We start from the raw sequence: 21,284 nt of genomic DNA, 5'->3' as shown, positions 1-21,284 counted from the left end.
ACTAGCACTATCTTAATAAAGTCATCCCTTCAGCTCTCCTCATTTCCCGGCTCATTAACTCACTTGACGTGACGTGGGAATGGAAATATAACCAAAACTAGCCTAATCCAAACTTTAACCTAACCTAACCTAGCTAATGTCATCTAGTTGAGGCGACACACTGCTGACATATCCTCTGACCAATGGCGTGATTAGGTTAGGTTAATCTGGGTCATCATATTTTCATTCCTACTGTCCACCATTACTTATACAGATAGATTGCTACTGCTATCATTGTTTTGACAGATAAGATAGGTTACCACAACTAGCATTATTTTCATAGATGGCTTAATACTAATATCAGTCATTATTTTTATTGATAGTATTTTTCTTTATAATGTAAGAGGTAAAACTGGCTAAGGGCAACAGAAAATATAGAAAATAGGCCCACTTATTTGCCAGTTCCCTTACAGGTTAGAGGATTAGGCAAAATAAAGGGACAGTTGTCTTGAAACCTCCTCTTGAAAGAAGCCAAATTGTACTACTGTCTGTCATTAACTCCTTCAGTACCAGAACACATTTCCTTATTCATTCTGGTTACTTAGTGATTTTGTTCAGCTTCAGAAACTTGTGTGGGGATTAAAATAGTGAAGACTGTGGCTATTAATCTTCTGACCTCCATAGACCCTTCCTAATGTCGATAAAATGGTCATATGGTAGCCAAACTGTCTTCAAATGCCCTAAAAAACATGCCAAACTATCTCAAAATGCTCTAAAAAATAGTCTCCATATTCATTCTCGTTAGTATTTGGCGATTTTGTACAGCTTCAAAATCTTGTGTGGGGATTAAAATAGTGAAGACTGAGGCCATTAATCTTCTGACCTCCATAGACCCTTCCTAATGTCGATAAAATGGTCATATGGTAGCCAAACTGTCTTAAAATGCCGTAAAAAACATGCCAAACTGTATTAAAATGCCGTAAAAAACATGCCAAACTGTCTTAAAATGCCGTAAAAAACATGCCAAACTGTCTTAAAATGCCGTAAAAAACATGCCAAACTGTCTTAAAATGCCTTAAAAAACATGACAAACTGTCTCAAAAGGCCCTAAAAAAAAACACATCTCCATATTCATTCTGGTTACTATTTGTCAATTTTATTACAGCTTCAGTATCATGTGTGGGGATTAAAATAGTGAAGACTGTGGCCATTAATCTTCTGACCTCCATAGACCCTTCCTGATATAAATAAAATCATCTAATCACACCAAAAACTCAGACAAAAATGCATCTCGGTACTAAAGGGATTAATTTCACCCAGGACAAGAATGGAGTGTTCAGTGACTCTCAGCAGGAGAAGGAGATCCGTGGGAGGCTGAAGGCTGAAGTGCTGCGGACACTGAACAAGGACGACGTGGTGATCCTCGATGCTGCTAACTACATCAAGGGCTTCCGGTGAGAGAGAGAGAGAGAGAGAGAGAGAGAGAGAGAGAGAGAGAGTGGATAATATGAAGAAAGTTGTAAATGTATATCCCTCCTCCTCCTCCTCCTCCTCCTCCTGTGTTTAGTGAAATGTTGACTTATTTTCTCCCAAGCTGTACAGTGTTGCTTCTTTATCCCTCTTGGTATGCTAAGCTGGTCTCTACACAAGAAACTGTCAATCTGTCTTTACCAGGCTAGCAATCCCACACAGGAACAGCCCAGGCTAGCCCCCCCCACACACATTGTAAGCTCATCAGCCCATCGTGGAGAGGAACAATCTCCTGGAGTTCTCTACTACTTCTGAGGAGCCTTGGCACACCACAGCAAGGCCCCACAAGCACACTGGCCCACCACCCTTCCTGCCCCTTCAAAATGAAACCGTCCCCTACCCTGCACCTCCTCCAATCCTGACACCACAGCACACTAGCTCACCCCTGCCCCTTCACAATGAGATCGTTCCCGACCCTGCACCTCTGTCAGTGAGACCAAGACATGCAGGGTACAGCCTATGAAAAGCACCTTGATAAAACCACATATTACCCTAGGTATGAGCTGTACTGTGCCAGCAAGCAGTACAACACAACACAGTGCCTGGTGCAGTGTCCCGTGGCGATAGAGGAGGCATGGGGCTGGAACCTGGAGAGACCTGAGGGGGAGCAGTATCAGAGGGAGGTGTTTGATGGCTTGGTGCTTCGCTATGAGGCTCCCAACAGCACCAACAGGTAATGGGAGGTGGTGCAGGTAAGATGGGAAGTTTAGGAGATAAGTTACTGAATGGGTATATGTCTAGAGAGAAAACACACACATAGAGGGAAAAGGAAGTCACAGGAATATATACGAATAGTTACATAAGAGAGAGAGAGAGAGAGAGACATCATATACAAACTTGAACTCGATAAGTGACACGTAATGTTACTGGTGATGAGAGAAGTAGAGAAGGTACTAAGCAACATATGGTGTGTGTGTGTGTGGAGGTGGAGTGAGGTGTGTGTAGCATGCGTGACAGTGAAGTGAAGTGAGGTGAGGTGAGGTGAGGTGAGGTGATGTGGTGTGTGGCAGTGAAATGAGGTGGTAATGTAAGGTGTATGGTGTGGTGTGGTGTGTGTGGCAGTGGTGAGAGGTAATCTGATGTGGTGTGTGTGTGTGTGTGGTGCAGGTGGGACGCCCCAATGTTCACCGTGCTGCCTGGGACACGCCACCCTTTGAGGACATCTACGCAGCGCTCTTCCTCACCAAACCACCGCCCCCAAACCAGTCCACCCAAACACAGCCGCTTTCATCCACCAACTTCCTCTACGAGCTGGACAAATCAACGCAGGTAAACACACACACACACACACACACACAAAAAAAAAAAAAAAAAAACTCTTTCCTTAAGTTTGACAAATTCAGTTGCTAGGAAAAACTCATACATTCTCTCTCTCTCTCTCTCTCTCTCTCTCAAAAGACCTACATTCCTTCAGGACAAAATTGAGACACAAAACTCGCTCTAAACTCTGTGTCTCTCTGTCTCTCTCTCTCAGGAAGTGACCAGCAGCATAATGACAGCACAGAAGACAGCCACAGCAGGAGAGGCCATCAGAGTGCCAGGGGTGGAGGAGGCTGTGTGTCTGGGCCGTAAGGTTAGTACAACTGGCCACACACACACACAGGTGGCTCCACAGCATGAAATAATGACGTTTATGATAATGATTATGATTTCCACAGCAGCTCAATGTATGAAGTAAAAAATGTTAGGTGAAATAATGATGGTATTGATAATGATACTTCCACAAGGTGCAGTAATGATGATAATGCTGTGTGTGTGTGTCTACAGGTAACCCTCGGTGAGCTGGCCAGGGCACGGCGACAGTTTATCACCTACAGTAAGATGCACCCTGTAGAAGATCGGCAGAAGATAATGCTACTCTTCGTCCAATATCTCAACAGTACTTTAGCCTAACCACCACAACCACCACTTGTTGTTATTACTGTATACGGGTGTGGATGAAATGTGTGGATTATGAGAAATGTGAAATCTAAGAGGCATGTGTATCTGATGTGAATGTTCAGGTGAAGAGGAAAAAATGGATGAATGGAGTGTGTGTGTGTATGTGTGGAAGTAAACACTGTGTGGAGATGTGAGGTCAAGTGGAAGACTGTGAAAGGATGGAATAGAGGAGTGTTAGATGTGATGTGTGGAGTGAGATAATGTGGTAAGCATGACAAACCACAAAATAAACATTATCTAGTTGGTGTGTGTGTGTGTGTGTGTGTGTGTGTGTGTGTGTGTGTGGAATAGAGGGTTAGAGTGACAGGTGTTTAGTGAGGTAATGTGCAGCATGACAAGACACAGTAAACATTGCCATTTGCTATTACAAGGCTGTGTGTGAGAGAAACAAGAGCTGTGACAAGACTTAAGAGGTGTTAGTAACGTTTGTACCACCACCACCACCACCACAAAAACCATCACTACCCCCACCACCACCACCACCACCACCACCATCACTCTATCTTAGGGATACGAAGGGGAAGGAAACATGGGTAGTACAAAAGATATTATTGACCGCCAAGACACACTGTGGTTGGCGCCTTTAAGAGTACCAGAGCAATATTGCCTCACACAATAAAGGTTTCTCCTCCTTCAAGGCACAAATGTATAAAAATTTTCTTAACCTCTACATTGTTTCCCTGCTAGTGGTCAAAATAAATAAATTGTACGACCGCTACACAATTTTAAAGGAAACTAAAAGAAAGATAAAATTGATGATCTAAAGGAAATAAATCTGAAATGTTAAATGAAAACTCTATTTCTTTGTTTAGCATGAGAGAGAGAGAGAGAGAGAGAGAGAGAGAGAGAGAGAGAGAGAGAGAGAGAGAGAGAGAGAGAGAGAGAGAGAGAGAGAGAGAGAGAGAGAGTGTTTCAAGCAAATTCATCACAAGTTGCCTGGTGGGACAGCATGTGCCCCACCTCATAATATACAACACAGGGAGCTAATGATGAATTTTGCATGTTTGTACAAATATGTGACTTATTTTCTCTTAATTCATGAAGAGAAGAACCTCAAACACTGAATAATTAAAATCTGTGCAACATACGGTTTTTAATTCCTCAAAATTTGTGCCGGCATAAAAAAATAACATAAGGTTTTTTTATCCCTCAAGATTTGTAGTGTTAAGGGTTAAACGCACATCCATAAAATAATAAAATCAATAAAACACAAACTTTCTAGCTAACAATATCTGCAGAAACTAAAAACTTCATCCTTACAAACAAAAACTTTTACTTCATCTTTATCTCCACTCATGCCACACTCTGCTCTCTCTGTGTGCCTTCCACTTCCTCCTGCTTCACTTCTGCTGAGTACGCTTTGTGGCACGCCTCAATGCCTGTCAGTCCAGCGGCACTCAGATCGGCCAGCACGTCAGCCCTCACCTTCTTAAACTGGACCGGAGGGAGGGAGGGCATGGAGGGAGGGGAGGAATGATTTAGTATGTTGCAGGTGGATGGTTGTGTGTCCTTAGTCTAAAAGGTTATGCTCGCTCTCTCTTTCTCTCTCTCTCTCATCTTCCTCATGTAACTTCCCTTTCTTCTTTCCATTTCCTGATTCTCTCTCTCTTTTGCTGTTATTATCTTCCTCATTTCATTTCCTTTTCTCCTTCCATTTCCTGATCCTCTCTCTCTCTCTCTCTCTCTACAACTATTTTCCAAGGCTACAGAAATAACTAGTGAGGTTCTGAAGCTTCCCTGCTAATCTATCACTAGAACCACACAAACACACACTACAAAATGAAGCCTCAAAAACACATCATATTACACCACTCACTAATGCTTCTAAACAGTACTACCACCATCACTACTACTACTACTACTACTACTACTCTCACCTCAGCCTGTGTCCATTCCCTGTCCATCTCAGTCAGCGCCTTGCCAACGAAAGGGAGGAAGGGCAGAGCGTGGGTGACTGAGGCAAACTTTCCAATATGTTTCCTTGCCCTCAATTTTTTCAGATGCTCAAACGGGTAGAATTTATCAAGACTCTTCTCCCAGAATTTCGAGAGGGCCTGTGGGTGAGTCGGGTGTGAAATGTGTCAGGTGTTGAATGATTTTTTCTTCTTTCTCTCTCTCTCATTTCCTTATTTACACACATTCTTTCTCTCTTGTACACCCATAAACCCCTCTCTCTCTCTCTCTCTCTCTCACACACACACAAATTCTCTCTCTCTCCCTTCTTTTACCTCTTCCTCTGCCTCCTTCTCTACTCTCCTTGTCTGCCTCTCTCTCCTCTCTCTCTCTCTCTACCTTCCTCTACCTCCTCTCTCTGCCTCCCTCTACCAACTCCCTCTCTCTCTCTCTTACCGTGCCCTCTAGAAGCCCAGAAATGAAGATAAACACGCTTTCATTGACTTCACTCGTTCCCTGTAGACACAAAATCAGAATCTGCTCCTCACATCCCTCCTCATTCATCTTTGTCAGGGTTGCCAGTCGATCCTTCACCCTGCAGGAACCATGGAAGAATAGGTGGGTGGTGGTGGTGGTGGTGGTGGTGGATTACAGGGAAACAAAATAGTGACGTGGGATAAATAAGTGGATAAAAATGAGGTTACGCTAGGAATACATGCAAAGAAGTGGTGGATCTGTTATCAACACTATATCAACACTGAGGTACAATGTGTTTTGAGTGTTTCAGGCATTTCAGGTGTTTCAAAGGGGGTGTTTTAATGCGTGTCTATCATGGTAAATTAGGAAAATAGTGAAGAATGGGAGGTACAATGAAGTGGTGTTAGGAGAAAGAGAAGGAGAAGGAGAAAGAGGGAAGGATAAAAAGAGAAGTAAGAAATAAAAGGAAAAAGAGAAAGAGGAAGAGAAGGAAGAAGAAGGGAGAAAGGAAGAAAGAGAAAGGGGAAAGAGAAGGAAAAGGAGAAGGACAAAGAGAAGGAGGGAGAAGAGAAAGAGAGAAGGAGAAGGAAGAATGAGAAAGAAAAAGAAAAAGAGAAAGAGAAAGAGAGAGAGAGAGAAGGGGGGGAGGAGAGCAACCCCCTGCTGACCCACCTAGCAAGGATGTGACCCAGGCGATGTGTCAGTGCAAGGTCAGAGTTACCCACAATGTTCAAGGTCAGGATGGGTGGAGGATACACTGACATAGGAAGGTTCAGCTCCTCGCAGTACATGTCCACCTGCCCATGGGAAAGGTCGGCCAACAGAGAGAATTAATATATAGCATTTTGAGTATATGTACACAAATCCTCTTTCTCATTCTCTACTTTTCATGTTCTAAGTCTTCTCTCTTTAATTTTTTTCGTTTCTCATATTTCTGCCTTATTTATATATACACAAATTCTCTCTTTCTCTCTCTGTTTTTCATATTCAAAGTCTTTCCGCTCTCATTTTTCATTCCTCACTGTTCTTCCTCCTGATTCCCTCACTATCATTCCTAACTCTTTCAACTCTGCTCTTGCACACTCTCACTATCATTCCTTACTCTTTCAACTCTCCTCTTCCACACCCTCTCTATCATTCCTTACTCTTTCAACTCTCCTCTTCCACACCCTCTCTATCATTCCTTACTCTTTCAACTCTCCTCTTCCACACCCTCTCTATCATTCCTTACTTTTTCAGCTCTCCTCTTGCATACTCATGAACAAAACACAGCTTCCCTCCCTTCATGTTCAAAGTCTTTCCTCTCTATCATCTTTCATTCTTCATTCTTCCTCCTCTTGCACACCCTCACTCATTCCTAACTCTTTCAACTCTGCTCTTACACACTCATGAACAAAACACAGCTCCCCTCCACCCCTGCACTCACCTGGGTATAGTAGTCAAGGATGTGGTGGATGACAAGTGGATGGGATTCATACTCAAGCACACCAAACAGGAACATTCTCTCCAGCCTCTTTGTGACGAACCAGGCCCCAGTGAGTGCGCTACTGTACTCCTCTTGCTGTGGCCAGTCATGTCCATCTGTGTGGTGCATTGTGGGTGGTTTAGAGAGCAGATCACCTACTAAACTCCACACAACATTCCACTCACACTAATCCACAAACCTGGTGCACCACTGGTCTTTTTCTGGTGTTTGGTGATGACCCAGCGACACACCACACTCCACACACATCACTCACACCACGAACCTGATGAGCCACTGGTCCTTTCCTGGTGTTCGGTGATGAGCCAGCGACACACCATGGCAGTGACGGACTCCACCACGCGACACCAGACAATGAGCGGCTGGGATAGCATGAGCTGCTCCACCACCCGCAGCACCGAAGGAGACAGGTTGGCCGTGGAGGTGAAGCCAACGAACTCCAGCAGTCTCACCACCTACAGGAAGATTGTGGGGTGAGTTAGGGGGGTGTCTGGGTGGTGGTGAGGTGTGAGAGGTGTTTGTGAAGGGGTGTCAGGGTGTGTTAAGGTGTCTGTGTGTCTCAGGAGTGTGTCAGAGTGTCATATGAGGTGTTTGGAAGATGTGAAGGTATGTCAAGGTATGTTAAAAGAGTGTCAGAGTGTGTCAGGGTGTCTATGAGGTGTTTGGAAGATGTGAAGGTGTGTCAAGGTATGTTAAAAGAGTGTCAGGGTGTGTCAGGATGTTGTATGAAGTGTTTGGAAGATGTGAAGGTGTGTCAAGGTATGTTGGGAGTTTGTCAGGGTATCAGGTAGTGTCTGGAGGGTGTGTCAGGGTGTCAAGGTGTGCTCTGAGTGTTTAGGTGGTGTATGAGGTGTCAGGGTGTGCTTGAGTGTTGTTGTGGTGTCTGGAAGGTGTGTCAGGGTGTCAGGGAGTGTTTGGACAATGTCTGAAGGATGTATCAGGGTGTGCTTGTGTGTTGGGGTGGTGTCTGGAGGGTGGTTAGTGTTGTAGTATCTGGAGGGGTGTGTCAGGATGTGCTTGAGTGTTGGGATGGTGTTTGAAGGGTGTGTCAGTGTGTCAGGGTGTGCTTGCGAGTTGTGGTGGTCTCAGGAGGGTGTGCTGGGTGTTGCAGTGCCTCACCTTCTTGAAGTTGTCGCTGTGGTTCCAGACTGGCATGAGTTCCAGCAGAAAGTTGCTGATGACAGGCAGGGAGGCGGCGTGGCTGAAACACAACTCATGGGCGGTGTTGAGCAGGCTGTCTTGTCTCTCCTTGCTGGGTGCACCGATGCCCTCCACCAACTCTGCACACACATACACACACACATGCCATTACTCACTTCATCCTTTCAATATCAGGATGTGTTTCCATATTCACTCTGGTTACTATTTGGTGATCTTATACAACTGAAACTCATGTGGCAGATTAAAATAGTGAAGACAGTGGCCATTAATCTTCTGACCTCCATAGACCCTTCCTAATGTCAATAAAATGGTCTAATCAAATCTCAAAATCTGTCCCAGTACTGAAGGGGTTATAATAGTGAAGACTGAGGCCACTAATCTTCTGACCTCCATAGACCCTTCCTAATGTCAATAAAATGGTCTAATCAAATCTCAAAATGTGTCCCAGTACTGAAGGGGCTAAAATAGTGAAGACTGTGGCCATTAATCTTCTGACCTCCATAGACCCTTCCTAATGTCAATAAAATGGTTTAATGGTACACAAATCTGAAGGTAAAAATGTGTCCCAGAACTGAAGGGGTTAACATCACCAAGTTTACCCTAACCTAACCTAACCTGACACGAATCACATCACTGACTTTTGATACTCTACATAAAACATTAACACAATCACATGTAACATCATCGCCTACCACTTAACTTAACCTAACCTAACCTAACCTAGCTTAGCAATGCCTATCACTAACCTAACCTAACCAAACCTAACACAACCATATGTAACTTATTATTGCCTAACACTAACCTAACCTAACTGCAACATAAATCTGTAATAGACACGCCATACACAATACTGTAAAAAATTGCATAATACAACAACAAAAACAGCAACAACTACTACTACTACTACTACTACTACTAACAACAACTACCACTACTACTTTTTATTTTTTTTTGGAAGAGGGGAAGCTGGTCAAGGAAAAAAAAAAAAAAAAAAAAAAAAAAAAAAAAGGGCCACTTGATTGCCAGTTCCCTAAAAGATTAGTACAGTTAGCCAAGTCTGGGATACATGTCTTGAAACTCCTACTTACTACTACTACTACTACTACTACTATACACCTGGACAGCAACGAACACACCTGTCCTAAGCGCCACTTCCAGCCAGTTGGTGAGGCCGACCTGCACTTGTACTTGGTGAGCTCGGAAGAGAGGCACCACCAGAGGGCAGGCCAGGTGTGCGGCGGGGTTGCTTGGCCACACCCACCTCTCCCACTCACTCATGCCTCGCACCATCTCTGAAAAACTGATGCACACACAAACACATGAAGAGTTAGTAGATGTACACACACATACACACACACACACACACACATGAAGAGTTAGTAAATGCATACATACACACACACACAAAAAATTAGTAGATGTACACACACACACACACACACACTGGGCTAGGTGTTGCTTGTTAATTAAAGGCATGGAAGGAGAGAGGGAGGAATGGAGGGATAGAGAGACACAGTTCCTTTCCTCATCCTTTTTTTTATCCATTACTTCTTTCTCTCTTCTCTATCTCCTAATCATTCCGTCCTTTCTTCCTTTATCCCATTTTCTTTTTATTCCTCAAACCTTCTCTTTGTTTCCCTCTCCTTACATTTCCTTTCTTAATCACTTTCCTTTACTTTCTATTTCTTTTCTTCATCACTATCTTATTTCTTTCCTCATTCTCTTCCCTTTCCTCTATTTCTCTCTTTATCAACCTCTTCCTTCATCTCTCTCCCTCTCTCCTCACTCTTCTTCTTTCCTCTATTCCTCTCTTAGTCAACCTCTTTCCTTCGTGTCTCTCTCTCTCTCTCTCCTCACTCTTCTCCTTTCCTTTATTCCTCTCTTGGTCAACCTCTCTCCTTCTCTTTCTCTTCTCTCCTTCCTTCCTTCCTCTCTCTCTCTCTCTCTCTCTCTCTCTCTCTCTCTCTCTCTCCTTCAATGCCTGGTTCCTCTGTCTCTCCTCACCTCTGATACTGGGTTGCATAGAGAGGCCTCATCTTCTTCTCCTCCACAGTGAGAGTGCACATGTTGAAGTAAGGCAGAGGCACCGCTGTGTTCCGCAGGTGGAGGTTCATCTGTCAGGGAGGGACATGTCAGGGATGTGGGAATGGCTACACACACACACACACACACACACACACACACACACACACACACACACACACACACACACACACTCTAACACAGCCTTACATAAACACACTCATTTACACACATATCTTTTCCAGTTACCTACACCCACACACACAATCTAACACAGCCTTACATAAGCACACACACACACACACACACACACACACCACACACATAATCTAACACAGCCTTACATAAGCACACACACACACATACACACACATTTTTCCAGTTACCCACATACACACACCCACACACCTCCATCCCCCCCACACACACCCACACACCTTCTCCAGCTTGGCACCATCACGCCATAACCTGTCCTTGCCCTCCACAGTGTCCAGGTACTCCGCCTCTCCCTGCAGCCTCATCCTCGCCTCCAGCAGCCTTGTCTTCAGTGCCGGCGGGAGACGCTTCACCACTGTTCTGTCCGCCAGCTGCCCCGTCACCAGGTCAGGCCGGAAGAGGTTGTACAGTCTGGCAGGAATTTGAGATAAGGAACAGACTGGGATGGACTGGAATGGTCACAGTTATTGCCTCTTGTGTCAATAAAAGAAGAGAAACCTAACCTCAATTAATAAGTTTTGTTTAGAAAGGGGTATTAGAATTTTGAGGAGGAAAAAAATGGGAGAGAGAGAATGAAGGAGTAAAAACAATGATAAACAGAAGGATAGCAGAAGCAAGTGACAAGATTGCAGTGTGTAGGAAGGAGTGTTAAGTGGGATGGAGGCACAGGAGAGGGAAGGACTGTTTGTGAGGACTGATACAGAACTAAGAGGACATGGAGGGAAGCAAAGACAGAAAAGGGACATGAAGGAGTTTGGAAGCTGGAGGTTGGAGGGGAATGATGTCAGTGCAAGGAATATTCATGAACAAAAAAAAGCTGAATAAAAATATGGACATGGGGACAGTGTAAGATGACCTGCTATATATCACACACACACACACACACACACACACACACATCTTTTCCAGTTACCTAAACACACACATCCATCATCTAACACAGCCTTACATAAACACACTCACACACACACACATCTTTACCAGTTAGCCCCACCCACACCTACACCTACACCTACACCTACACACACACACACACACACCTGAGCACGAAGGAGGCAGGGATATTGAAGCCAGGTTTGAGTCGTAACTTCAAGAGGACCTGCACGCGGTTTGGAGTGACATCCTGCCGTACTGTCATGTGGTACAGCAGGCGACTGGCTATGGAGCTCTGTGGAAGGACGGAGGAGTTAGTGGAGTGGTGGAGTGGTGATAAAATGGCTTGTATTCTGAAACCCTGTTCTCCCACTGTGACTGTTTTCCAAGACCACAAAGATGATTAGTTCTTAAGTGTTTCTCCAGTTAATATACAAAATCTTAAGAACAATATGTATCACTTCACACACACACACACACACACACACAATAACAAGGGGTCCACACACCAGAGTAAGAGAGCTTAGGAGGTTGAAGACAGTCGTGTAGCAGATATGAATAAGTGGCTCTGAGGACTGAATGATGCCAAACTCCAGCATTCCCTCCAGCCAGCACAGCACTGCATACTGCCAAGGAACGCTCACATCCTGCAGAGAGAGAGAGATGATAGAGGGAGAGTTGAGGGAGTTTACAGAGAGTTTGGGAGTATTTTCATTAGTTATTGCAGTGGGGCCAGCATCATTCTCACCTTGACAGAGGCAGATGATACTGCTAGTGGGACAACCTGCATGGGAAACTCCTGCCCCTTCGGAATAAGGCAGTACAGGAGGCGCCGGCGTGTGATGGAGTCTGGGGGTGTGATGGGAGCCTGTAGTGAGCTGTGGTGCGTCGTGGTGTTTTGTGACGGATCTCAGAATTGTGGTGAAAATTGGCTAGTAGAATATAAGATAGATGTATGGTGGTAGTAAAATGATGAAAGGATGTGTGGTGAGGTGTGGTGTGTCATGGTGCTTTGTGATGGATTTCATAGTAGTTGTGATGAAAATTTACTTGTTACTTGTTGTGGTGAAAATTGGCTTTTAGAATGGAAGATAGATGTGTGGTGGTGGTAATGTGAAGAGAGAATGTGTGGTGAGGTATTACTGGTACTGGTGATGGTGGTGAATGGGAGGTTGAGTTGAAGATAAATGAAGAGAAGGAAGGGTGTGTGGCATGAGTAAGGCAGGAAGGGATGTGGGATGAAGGAGTGTGTGGGAAGTAAGACAAGGAAGGCATGTGTGAAAAAGGAAGAGTGTGAGGGAGGTGTGATCTTTTTATTTATTCATTTTTATGCAAGGGGGAAACTAGCCAAGGAATGAAAAAAAAAAAAAAAAAAAAGGCCACTTAAGATGCAAGTTCCCTATAAGATTGGTGAAGAGTCAGCCAAAAGCCAGGGACAAATGTCTTCAAACCTCCCTCTTAAAAGAAGTCAAGTTGTAGGAAGATGGAAATACAGAAGCCGGCAGGGAGTTCCAGAGTTTACCAGAGAAAGGTGTGAATGATTTAGAGTACTGGTTAACTCTTGTATTATAGAGCTGGACAGAATAACTAGTGATGAAGGAAGAGTGTGTGATGCAAGTAAGACAAGGAAAGGATATGTGATGATTTACACTGATACAACATACACACACACACACACAAATAAAACACATTGAATAACAGACACAAGACATCACACACTCAAAACAACCAATCAGCACACATCACTCAACAAAACACAAAAACACTCAGACAGACAGACAGACAACACAAGACATCACACACTCAAATCAACCAACCAGCACACATTATTAGACAAAAACACATAAAACCTCAATTAAAGACAGACAGACAGACAGACAAAGACATCACACACTCAAAACAACCAAAACACATTATCAGACAAAACACACACACAAAAAAAAACTCAATTAAAGACAGACAGACAAACAAACAGACGGACAGACAGACAAGAGACTCACTATAACTCACAAACAACCAACTCACCATAACTGTTGGTAAAAATAACTTTCTGCGCCAGAGTGAGGATGGTGGAAGGTAGCAGGCCCCTCAATGCTTCCTCCTCCAGCTTCACTATGGCCTCCTTGATCTCAGTCTGTGGGAGATCCCTTGGGCGGATGCTGACATCTGGGGGGAGGGAGAGAGAGAGAGAGAGAGAGAGAGAGAGAGAGAGAGAGAGAGAGAGAGAGAGAGAGAGAGAGAGAGAGAGAGAGAGAGAGAGAGAGAGGTAAGGAATGGGTATATTAGCAAGGTTAGGTTAGGTTACTGCAAATTCATTCAAAACTGGTCAAAATATATCAGAAGAAAAAAAAAAAAAAAAAAGTTTCACCACAAAATCATGTTTCCGTAAGAGACATGGGGGGAGAGGGGAGAGAGAGAGAAAAAAAGTGACGGAATTGAAGTGCATATTCACTTGTAACCAGTGGAAATCTACCATAAAACATTAATTTCCTCCAGAAGAGAGCTGTTGGTGTACTTGTAAAAATTACCCCCAGTACTCGGCAAGCAAAACACAGGAACATTCAACTATTTTTCGAGTGACGGGTGACACACACACACACACTTACTGGAGCATTTCCCCATGTGGCACTGCGCTACTGTGGCTTTGACAAGATGACCACACGTGTAAAATAAATGCGGTATTATTGCAGTTTGAACCAGTACACCACACGCAACTGTACACATTCTCACGGTCTAGATCACACTTCTACCACTTCTAACCTCACTTTCGAAATTAATAACTTCAGGACAGAATTTAGGTTAGGTTAGGTTAGGTTAGGTCTGAGCATTTCTAACCCTATTTCACCCTATCGGAAATTAATAATAAGTTCAGGACAAAATTTAGGTTAGGTTTGGTTTCCCAGGAAGTCCCCAAGCTTGTTAGACATAGACAGAGGGAAAAAGAAATATAAAATAGGCTATATTGGTTCAAACTTCAAATTTACCTACATGCTGGTTACTTTCACATCAACAAATACAAGGCAAGACATGTCACTGTGGAGAAAAAATGGGATAAAATAACTAAAAACTCACTCATTCCACTGGTTATCCTCCAAACTTCCTCATTATCTTAACCCATACATAGATCATCCACCGAATATCCACTTCCCACCAGCAAGACCCATTTATATCCCTCGTCCACCACCACCACCACTACCTTGACACCCATAGATCATCCACCGAATATCCACTTCCCACCAGCAAGACCCATTTATATCCCTCATCCACCACCACCACCACCACTACCAGTACCTTGACACATAATATAACATAACATAAATAATAGGATAACAAAGGGCCACCAGGGCCCATCTAGGTTATCCTGTATCAGTCGCACAGCGACCTCGTCATCAGTACTTAAAGATACACTTACAAGTACACAATACATTATATACTAATTCTAAATATTTGGCCCATTAACAGGGCTAAGTCCTGCATCGAATTCCTCTACAATCTGTAATCCCCATACATGGGGATCATGTCTTGTTTAACTATAGTAAATTTCTTATAAAAACTATCATGCAGCGCTATACATAATTATAAATCTAATAAATTTAAGTGCTTATCTAATCTGTTTTTAAACATTGTCAAACTAGTGCTATTTACAACCATCTCTGGCAATGCATTCCAGAAGTCTACCACCCTATGACTAAAGAAATATTTTCTTATATCTAACCTGCAGCCTTGCTTTCTAGTCCTACTTCCCTCCTCTAAGGTAAAGAAAGATCTCACATCTATGTAGTTTGTATCTGAGAACATTTTAAATAACTCTATCATATCCCCTCTTATACATCTCTTCTCAAATGAAAACATGTTTAATGCCTTTAATCTATCTCTATACTCCAGGCACTTCAAAGCTGGTATCATCCTAGTTGCTCTTCTCTGAACTGCTTCTAACATGTTGATATCCTGCCTATAGTGGGGTGACCAGGCCTGTATGCAATACTCTAAATGGGGCCTAACATAGGAATTATATAAGCTACGCACCACTTCCTTACTTTTATAACTAACATTTCTATTTATAAAACCCAGGATCCTATTTGCCCTATTTCTTGCTTCTAAACATTGCTTTGAAAATTTCATAGTCCTGTCTATCACTACTCCTAAATCCTTTCCTTCCTCTACTGCCTCTAGCCAACATCCCTCCATCTCATAGTTAAAGTTTGTGTTGTCTTTACCTAAATGCATAACCTGACACTTTTTAGAATTAAACTCCATCTGCCACCTGTCTGCCCATGCTATCAGCCTGTCCAGGTCTCGTTGTATTCTGTAATTGTCCTTTTCACCCTGTACTGCACATGTTATCTTAGTATCATCTGCAAACTTTGATACTTTGCTACTAATTCCTATATCTAAATCATTAATGTACACCAAGAAAAGAAGAGGTCCTAGCACTGATCCTTGGGGTACCCCACTAACCACTTCCTTCCACTCAGACATTGCCCCATTTAATACTACTCTCTGTTTCCTATCAGAAAGCCATTCACTAATCCAGTCAACTAACCTACCCCCTATCCCATGTAGTCTCAATTTGTACACTAGCCCATAGATCATCCACCGAATATCCACTTCCCACCAGCAAGACCATTTATATCCCTCATCCACCTCCACCACCACTACCAGTACCTTGACACCCATAGATCATCCACCAAATATCCACTTCCCACCAGCAAGAGCCATATCCCTCATCCACCTCCACCACCACCACTACCTTGACACCCCATAAACCCATACACACCCTTATTTCTCCCTTCCTACATGTCAGATCTCCAATATTTCACACACAAACGCTGCACTATACACTCACTTCTCACCAGGAAGTCCACAGCTTTGTCCACCTCCTCCTGGGACATGTCTGCGGCCTTAAATGTTCAAATGTTCCCTCTCTCTCTTGTTTATCCTTCACCGCGCTTCTCTCTCTCTCTCTCTCTCTCTTTTTCTTTTTCTTTTTTGGTCATCATCCTGGTTTAGGTATTAGGCTATTTTTTTTAGATTTATTTTCATTTTTTTATTTTAACTTTCTTTAAAATCGGCTATTTTTTTTTTTTTTTTTTTTTTAATGTATATACTCACTCTCTCTTGAATCGAGGAATGGCAGTTTCGGTTCGTCTGATATTCGGTTCACTCTTCTCGATTTTTTTTTTTTTTATTATTTTGCGTGGGCTATTCTTATTGTCTTGTTCTTATTCTTCATAATATAACGCATGTATGTACATATGTAGTTATGCATGTATATAATAGCGCACACACACACACACCGCGTAGTGTAATGGTTAGCACGCTCGGCTCACAACCGAGAGAGTCCGGGTTCGAATCCCGGAAAGCGGCGAGGCAAATGGGCAAGCCTCTTAATGTGTGGCCCCTGTTCACCTAGCAGTAAATAGGTACGGGATGTAACTCGAGGGTTGTGGCCTCGCTGTCCCGGTGTGTGGTGTGTTGTGGTCTCAGTCCTACCCGAAGATCGGTCTATGAGGTCTGAGCTCGCTCCGTAATGGGAAAGGCTGGCTGGATGACCAGCAAACGACCGTAGTAAATTACACACACACACACACACACACACCGCGTAGTGTAGTGGTTAAAACGCTCGACTCACAATCGAGAGGGCCCGGGTTCGAGTCCCGGGAAGCGGCGAGGTAAATGGGCAAGCCTCTTAATGTGTGGCCCCTGTTCACCTAGCAGTAAATAGGTACGGGATGTAACTCGAGGGGTTGTGGCCTCGCTTTCCCGGTGTGTTGTGTGTTGATGTGGTCTTAGTCCTACTCGAAGATGAGCTCTCAGCTCGCTCCGTAATGGGGAAGACTGGCGACCGAGGTGAATTACACACGTCTGACATCGCCCGAGCTGCCGAGGATGCAAGGAGCGAACTACCATCGGAAATAGATGTTTGTGGCGTGTTAACTGCTGCAGGGGTTCCAGTGACTAGAGCTAATGAAGATTGTACGCCTGACAGAAGTTCTTACGGTAGCTATAGATGGTAGAAGTGTGCAAAAATGACAATGTAGTAATATTTAATGGACGGATTGGTGATGACATGGGGACTGGAAAATGTACTACTATCCACAATACAACTATTGACCACAGTAAGCCCCCGCACTTGGCGAAATTCACTTTTGGCGGTAGGGTGGCCAACAGACCGAGTGCTACGCTTGGCGATTTGAATTGAAACCTGGGAGGACGCACGGCGAACCACGCGGCTTTCTCTAAACCTATCAGAACGCAGTGTGAGTTTCCAATTCAGCCATTTTGTTTGTGCTATCCTCTGTTCTGCTAGCGTGGAACGAATTCTGGCGATTTACCGCCAACATGGCCTCAACCAGCGCAACAGGTGGTACCAGTGGGTGTAAGGACAATGGTGGTGGCAGCAAGGACGAAAGTGGGTGAGGGAAACGGGTGGAGAAATGGGAGTTACAGCCTTTATATCATGTCTTATTAGCTTTATGTATTGTTTATTGGTCTGTTTTGTACATGTGTACATGTGAAGGCAAAAGATTTTATTTCAGCTTGAAAGATGGCATTTAACGGGTCAAAAGAGGGACTCTGGCAATGACCAAAGACTGATTGAGGCAGTTTTTAGGCAATTTCTATTGTATAAAGAACTCGTGCTGGCGAAATTCGCATTTGGCGGTAGTTTTGCCAGATTTATTAATTCGCCAAGTGCGGGGACTTACTGTATGTAATAAGCACTTGCAATATTGCTAAACATGTAAAAACATTTAATTAAAGTATTAGACTTTGAGCCATTATTTTCTGATATATATATATATATATATATATATATATATATATATATATATATATATATATATATATATATATATATACACACACACACACACACACACACACACACACACACATTGTGGCTTACAAACTGTACGTGTTTGATCATGTGTGGTGAGGCAAACAAGGAGTGAGAGTAGCAAAGTGAAGGTAACACCAAGTGTAAGACCAGGGAAATGGAGAAAGGAGAGAAAAGATGAGTATGTGAGCAATGTGGATGTGAGTAGAGTGCATGAGCTGCTTGACTTTGTGGACAATTAACAATTACCTGTGGAGGACATAACCCACCAATTAAAACAAGTGTTAACAGAACCTGCTCTCAAGGTATTCCAGCAAGAAAGTAAAGGCAAATATATTAAAGAGAGCAATGATGCTAACATGATTGAATAAGACAATGTTATAATGCTAGAAAGGAATATCACAAAGCTAAACATACACATAATAAACATGGAAATACTGTCACGTATAATATTATGAAAGAGAAAAGTAAAAATGATAAAAATTAAATAAAAGGTGAAAAATAAAGAAAATTCAATTATAGTAGCAAAACTAAGAGAAAGGGAAAGCAAAAATGCAAAGTCATATTGGGAGATATTAAAAGGTGGGGAAGGCAATAAGGAGAGCGAACTTTCACTCAACACATTTTACGACCACTTTAGAGTGCCGTTAACTGATGATGACAATGAAATGGATGATCGTATTAACCATGACACTGACAGGGAGAATAATTCGCTTATACTGAACAGTCCTATTACCACTTGTGAGGTAAAAACATGTATGTAGCTGAGTAACAACAACTAATCACCAGGTTCTGATAAATTTATTAATGAATATATAAAACTTACCCAAGATTTACTGTCCTCTATATGTAAAATTATTTAATAAGATTCTCAATGAAGGTGTATTTCCTTTGGAGTGGACGGTTGGGGGTAATAGTGCCGTTGTACAAAAAACAAAGGAGACATCAAAGATACAAACAAGTACAGGGGGATAACTTTGTTAAGTTGTATGGGAAAGTTATTTACCTGCATTAATTCTCAACGACCGACTAAAACAGTATTCTGATACTAACATAATTCATGAAACGCAGGCAGGATTTAGACAGGAATATTCCACTCTGGATCACATATATTTGTTTAAATGTATCATTGATCTACTTCAGTGGAGGAAAAGGAAATTGTTTGGTTAATTTGTAGATTATAGAAAAGCTTTTGATACGGTGTGGAGAGAAGGATTGTGGTATAAGCTTGTCGAGGATAATATTAATGGTAAGTTGCTAAGTGTTATTCATAGTATGTATGATGATACCAAGTCCTGTGGCTTAGCTGCTTCTTCCTCTTCATCCTCCTTTATTTATTCTTTCTTCTTTCTACTGCTTCAGTCTATACACCTGAGCCTAGAAACACGGAAACACGTAGAAATTACTAGATATTAGGCAAAATATTGACGAACCCAGAGCTATGATGAGTCACCACCATGGCTGTGACGTCATCAAAAGAGCAGGAACAGCAGGTGACTCAGTTAAATTACATAAATAATTTTAAAAAATTATCTATATAAAAAACGAAGCTATAGACAACTGCTTAATATTTTATGACTTCATAAATACTTTAACTACTATCCACAACATCAAAACATTTCCTGCCTACTTAGTTTTAAAGAAATGTGTCAATTAAGTATGTAAAAAAAAAAAAAAAAAAAAATATATATATATATATATATATATATATATATATATATATATATATATAAAATTTTTCACTCATCAAACTCCTAAAACGTCTACCCATTTCAACACTATACTTTATATATATATATATATATATATATATATATATATATATATATATATATATATATATATATATATATTAGACCATATAAACTCTTCTCAGGCATCCAACACTTACCTAGAACCAGAAGTGAACGAATGAACAAATACTTATGTAAAATAAAAACATTAAATCCAAAGTGATTGAAAACTTGTAAAATTCAGCCATTTTCACTAGGTGGGTATTTTATCACATTTCACCAAGTCTGAACGATCTTTTAAGGCATTCTATAACGACCCACTAGTTAAATTTATGTTTAACAGAACTAAACACCATTTCAAAGTCCACATATTTGACTCTATGGGTTGATTTCACACTTAAAAGAGCACAGGTGATTCTTTGATACCATAAAGATCCAGTTATAGCTTGAGATAAAAACTCAAAGTCCAAGTAAAAATTTTTTGACCATTGAGATGGCCCGTAGTTACACCATAAAACACTTAACACTACGTATTTACTGAACACAGGATCAGAACACATTTCAAAGGCAACAAAGTATTTATAGAAACCATAGAACAAATACCATAGAAGCATAATATTATCGTTGGGAAATATATGAAAAAAATACTGTAACCCCACAGGATGGAGCAAACAGCCGGGCAGTCCGGGGCCTTAAAAATACCTTAAATAAATGGATGTGAGGCACTGTGGAGGGTTGTGGTGAAGTCAATGTTGACTTTCCTGGTACTGCTGGTTCACTCGTCTTGCTGCTTGGTGCTGCTACAATTTGCAAGAATGACAACACTTGTCACTTGTATGCATGTGTTTGGGTGTATTTAGGTCGGTTCTGGATGTGGATGAGTGTGCTTATGAGTTTTGAACATGTATGGCTGTGTGATGACTGGAAAGAGAGAGAGAGAGAGAGAGAGAGAGAGAGAGAGAGAGAGAGAGAGAGAGAGAGAGAGAGAAATATTGTAGTACGGTGCTGGTTATCGTATCCTGTGTGTATATTATATGTATCAGTCTACAACGGTCTCTGAGGGTGGGTTGGGGTAGGAGGAAACCCTCCCCCACATCGGGAGCCCCCTCCTAATTCCTCCCCCACCAAGTTCTCCTCT

At 42.3% G+C, this 21,284-nt stretch overlaps 2 protein-coding genes across 4 annotated transcripts in view; one reads left to right on the top strand and one right to left on the bottom strand.

The window, feature by feature from the left end:
* The window catches only part of LOC123515465 (protein KTI12 homolog), a 4,729-nt gene extending 802 nt beyond the window's left edge, over positions 1 to 3,927 (top strand). Inside the window, 6 exon segments of the mRNA XM_045274055.1 lie at positions 1,300 to 1,433; positions 2,006 to 2,182; positions 2,617 to 2,645; positions 2,648 to 2,778; positions 2,984 to 3,082; positions 3,277 to 3,927. Coding sequence (XP_045129990.1) covers positions 1,300 to 1,433; positions 2,006 to 2,182; positions 2,617 to 2,645; positions 2,648 to 2,778; positions 2,984 to 3,082; positions 3,277 to 3,402 — 696 coding nt within the window. The 3' untranslated portion in view covers positions 3,403 to 3,927.
* Positions 3,928 to 3,984: 57 nt separating this feature from the next.
* LOC123515449 (centromere protein I-like) lies at positions 3,985 to 21,277 on the bottom strand. 3 transcript variants are annotated; one of them, XM_045274034.1, is made up of 15 exons: positions 20,849 to 21,277; positions 13,601 to 13,741; positions 12,324 to 12,424; positions 12,085 to 12,222; positions 11,743 to 11,870; positions 10,924 to 11,113; positions 10,469 to 10,578; positions 9,601 to 9,764; positions 8,423 to 8,583; positions 7,569 to 7,758; positions 7,247 to 7,401; positions 6,493 to 6,617; positions 5,800 to 5,938; positions 5,328 to 5,504; positions 3,985 to 4,884 (listed from the first exon to the last, which is right to left on the bottom strand). In XM_045274034.1, exons 3-15 carry the CDS (start codon positions 12,363 to 12,365, stop codon positions 4,744 to 4,746), a joined length of 1,860 nt encoding a protein of 619 aa, XP_045129969.1. In that variant the 5' UTR covers positions 12,366 to 12,424; positions 13,601 to 13,741; positions 20,849 to 21,277; the 3' UTR covers positions 3,985 to 4,743. The 3 variants fall into 3 exon arrangements, with proteins under 3 accessions (XP_045129969.1, XP_045129959.1, XP_045129978.1); XM_045274024.1 differs by lacking the exon at positions 20,849 to 21,277 and adding an exon at positions 16,422 to 16,562; XM_045274043.1 differs by lacking the exon at positions 20,849 to 21,277 and adding an exon at positions 16,429 to 16,546.
* Positions 21,278 to 21,284: the final 7 nt, after the last annotated feature.

The sequence above is a fragment of the Portunus trituberculatus genome, chromosome 5, assembly GCF_017591435.1.
Source record: "Portunus trituberculatus isolate SZX2019 chromosome 5, ASM1759143v1, whole genome shotgun sequence".
Classification (NCBI taxonomy): Eukaryota; Metazoa; Arthropoda; class Malacostraca; order Decapoda; family Portunidae; genus Portunus; species Portunus trituberculatus.
Note: the sequence above shows the minus strand (reverse complement) of the source record. Positions and strands in the feature narration are given on the sequence as shown.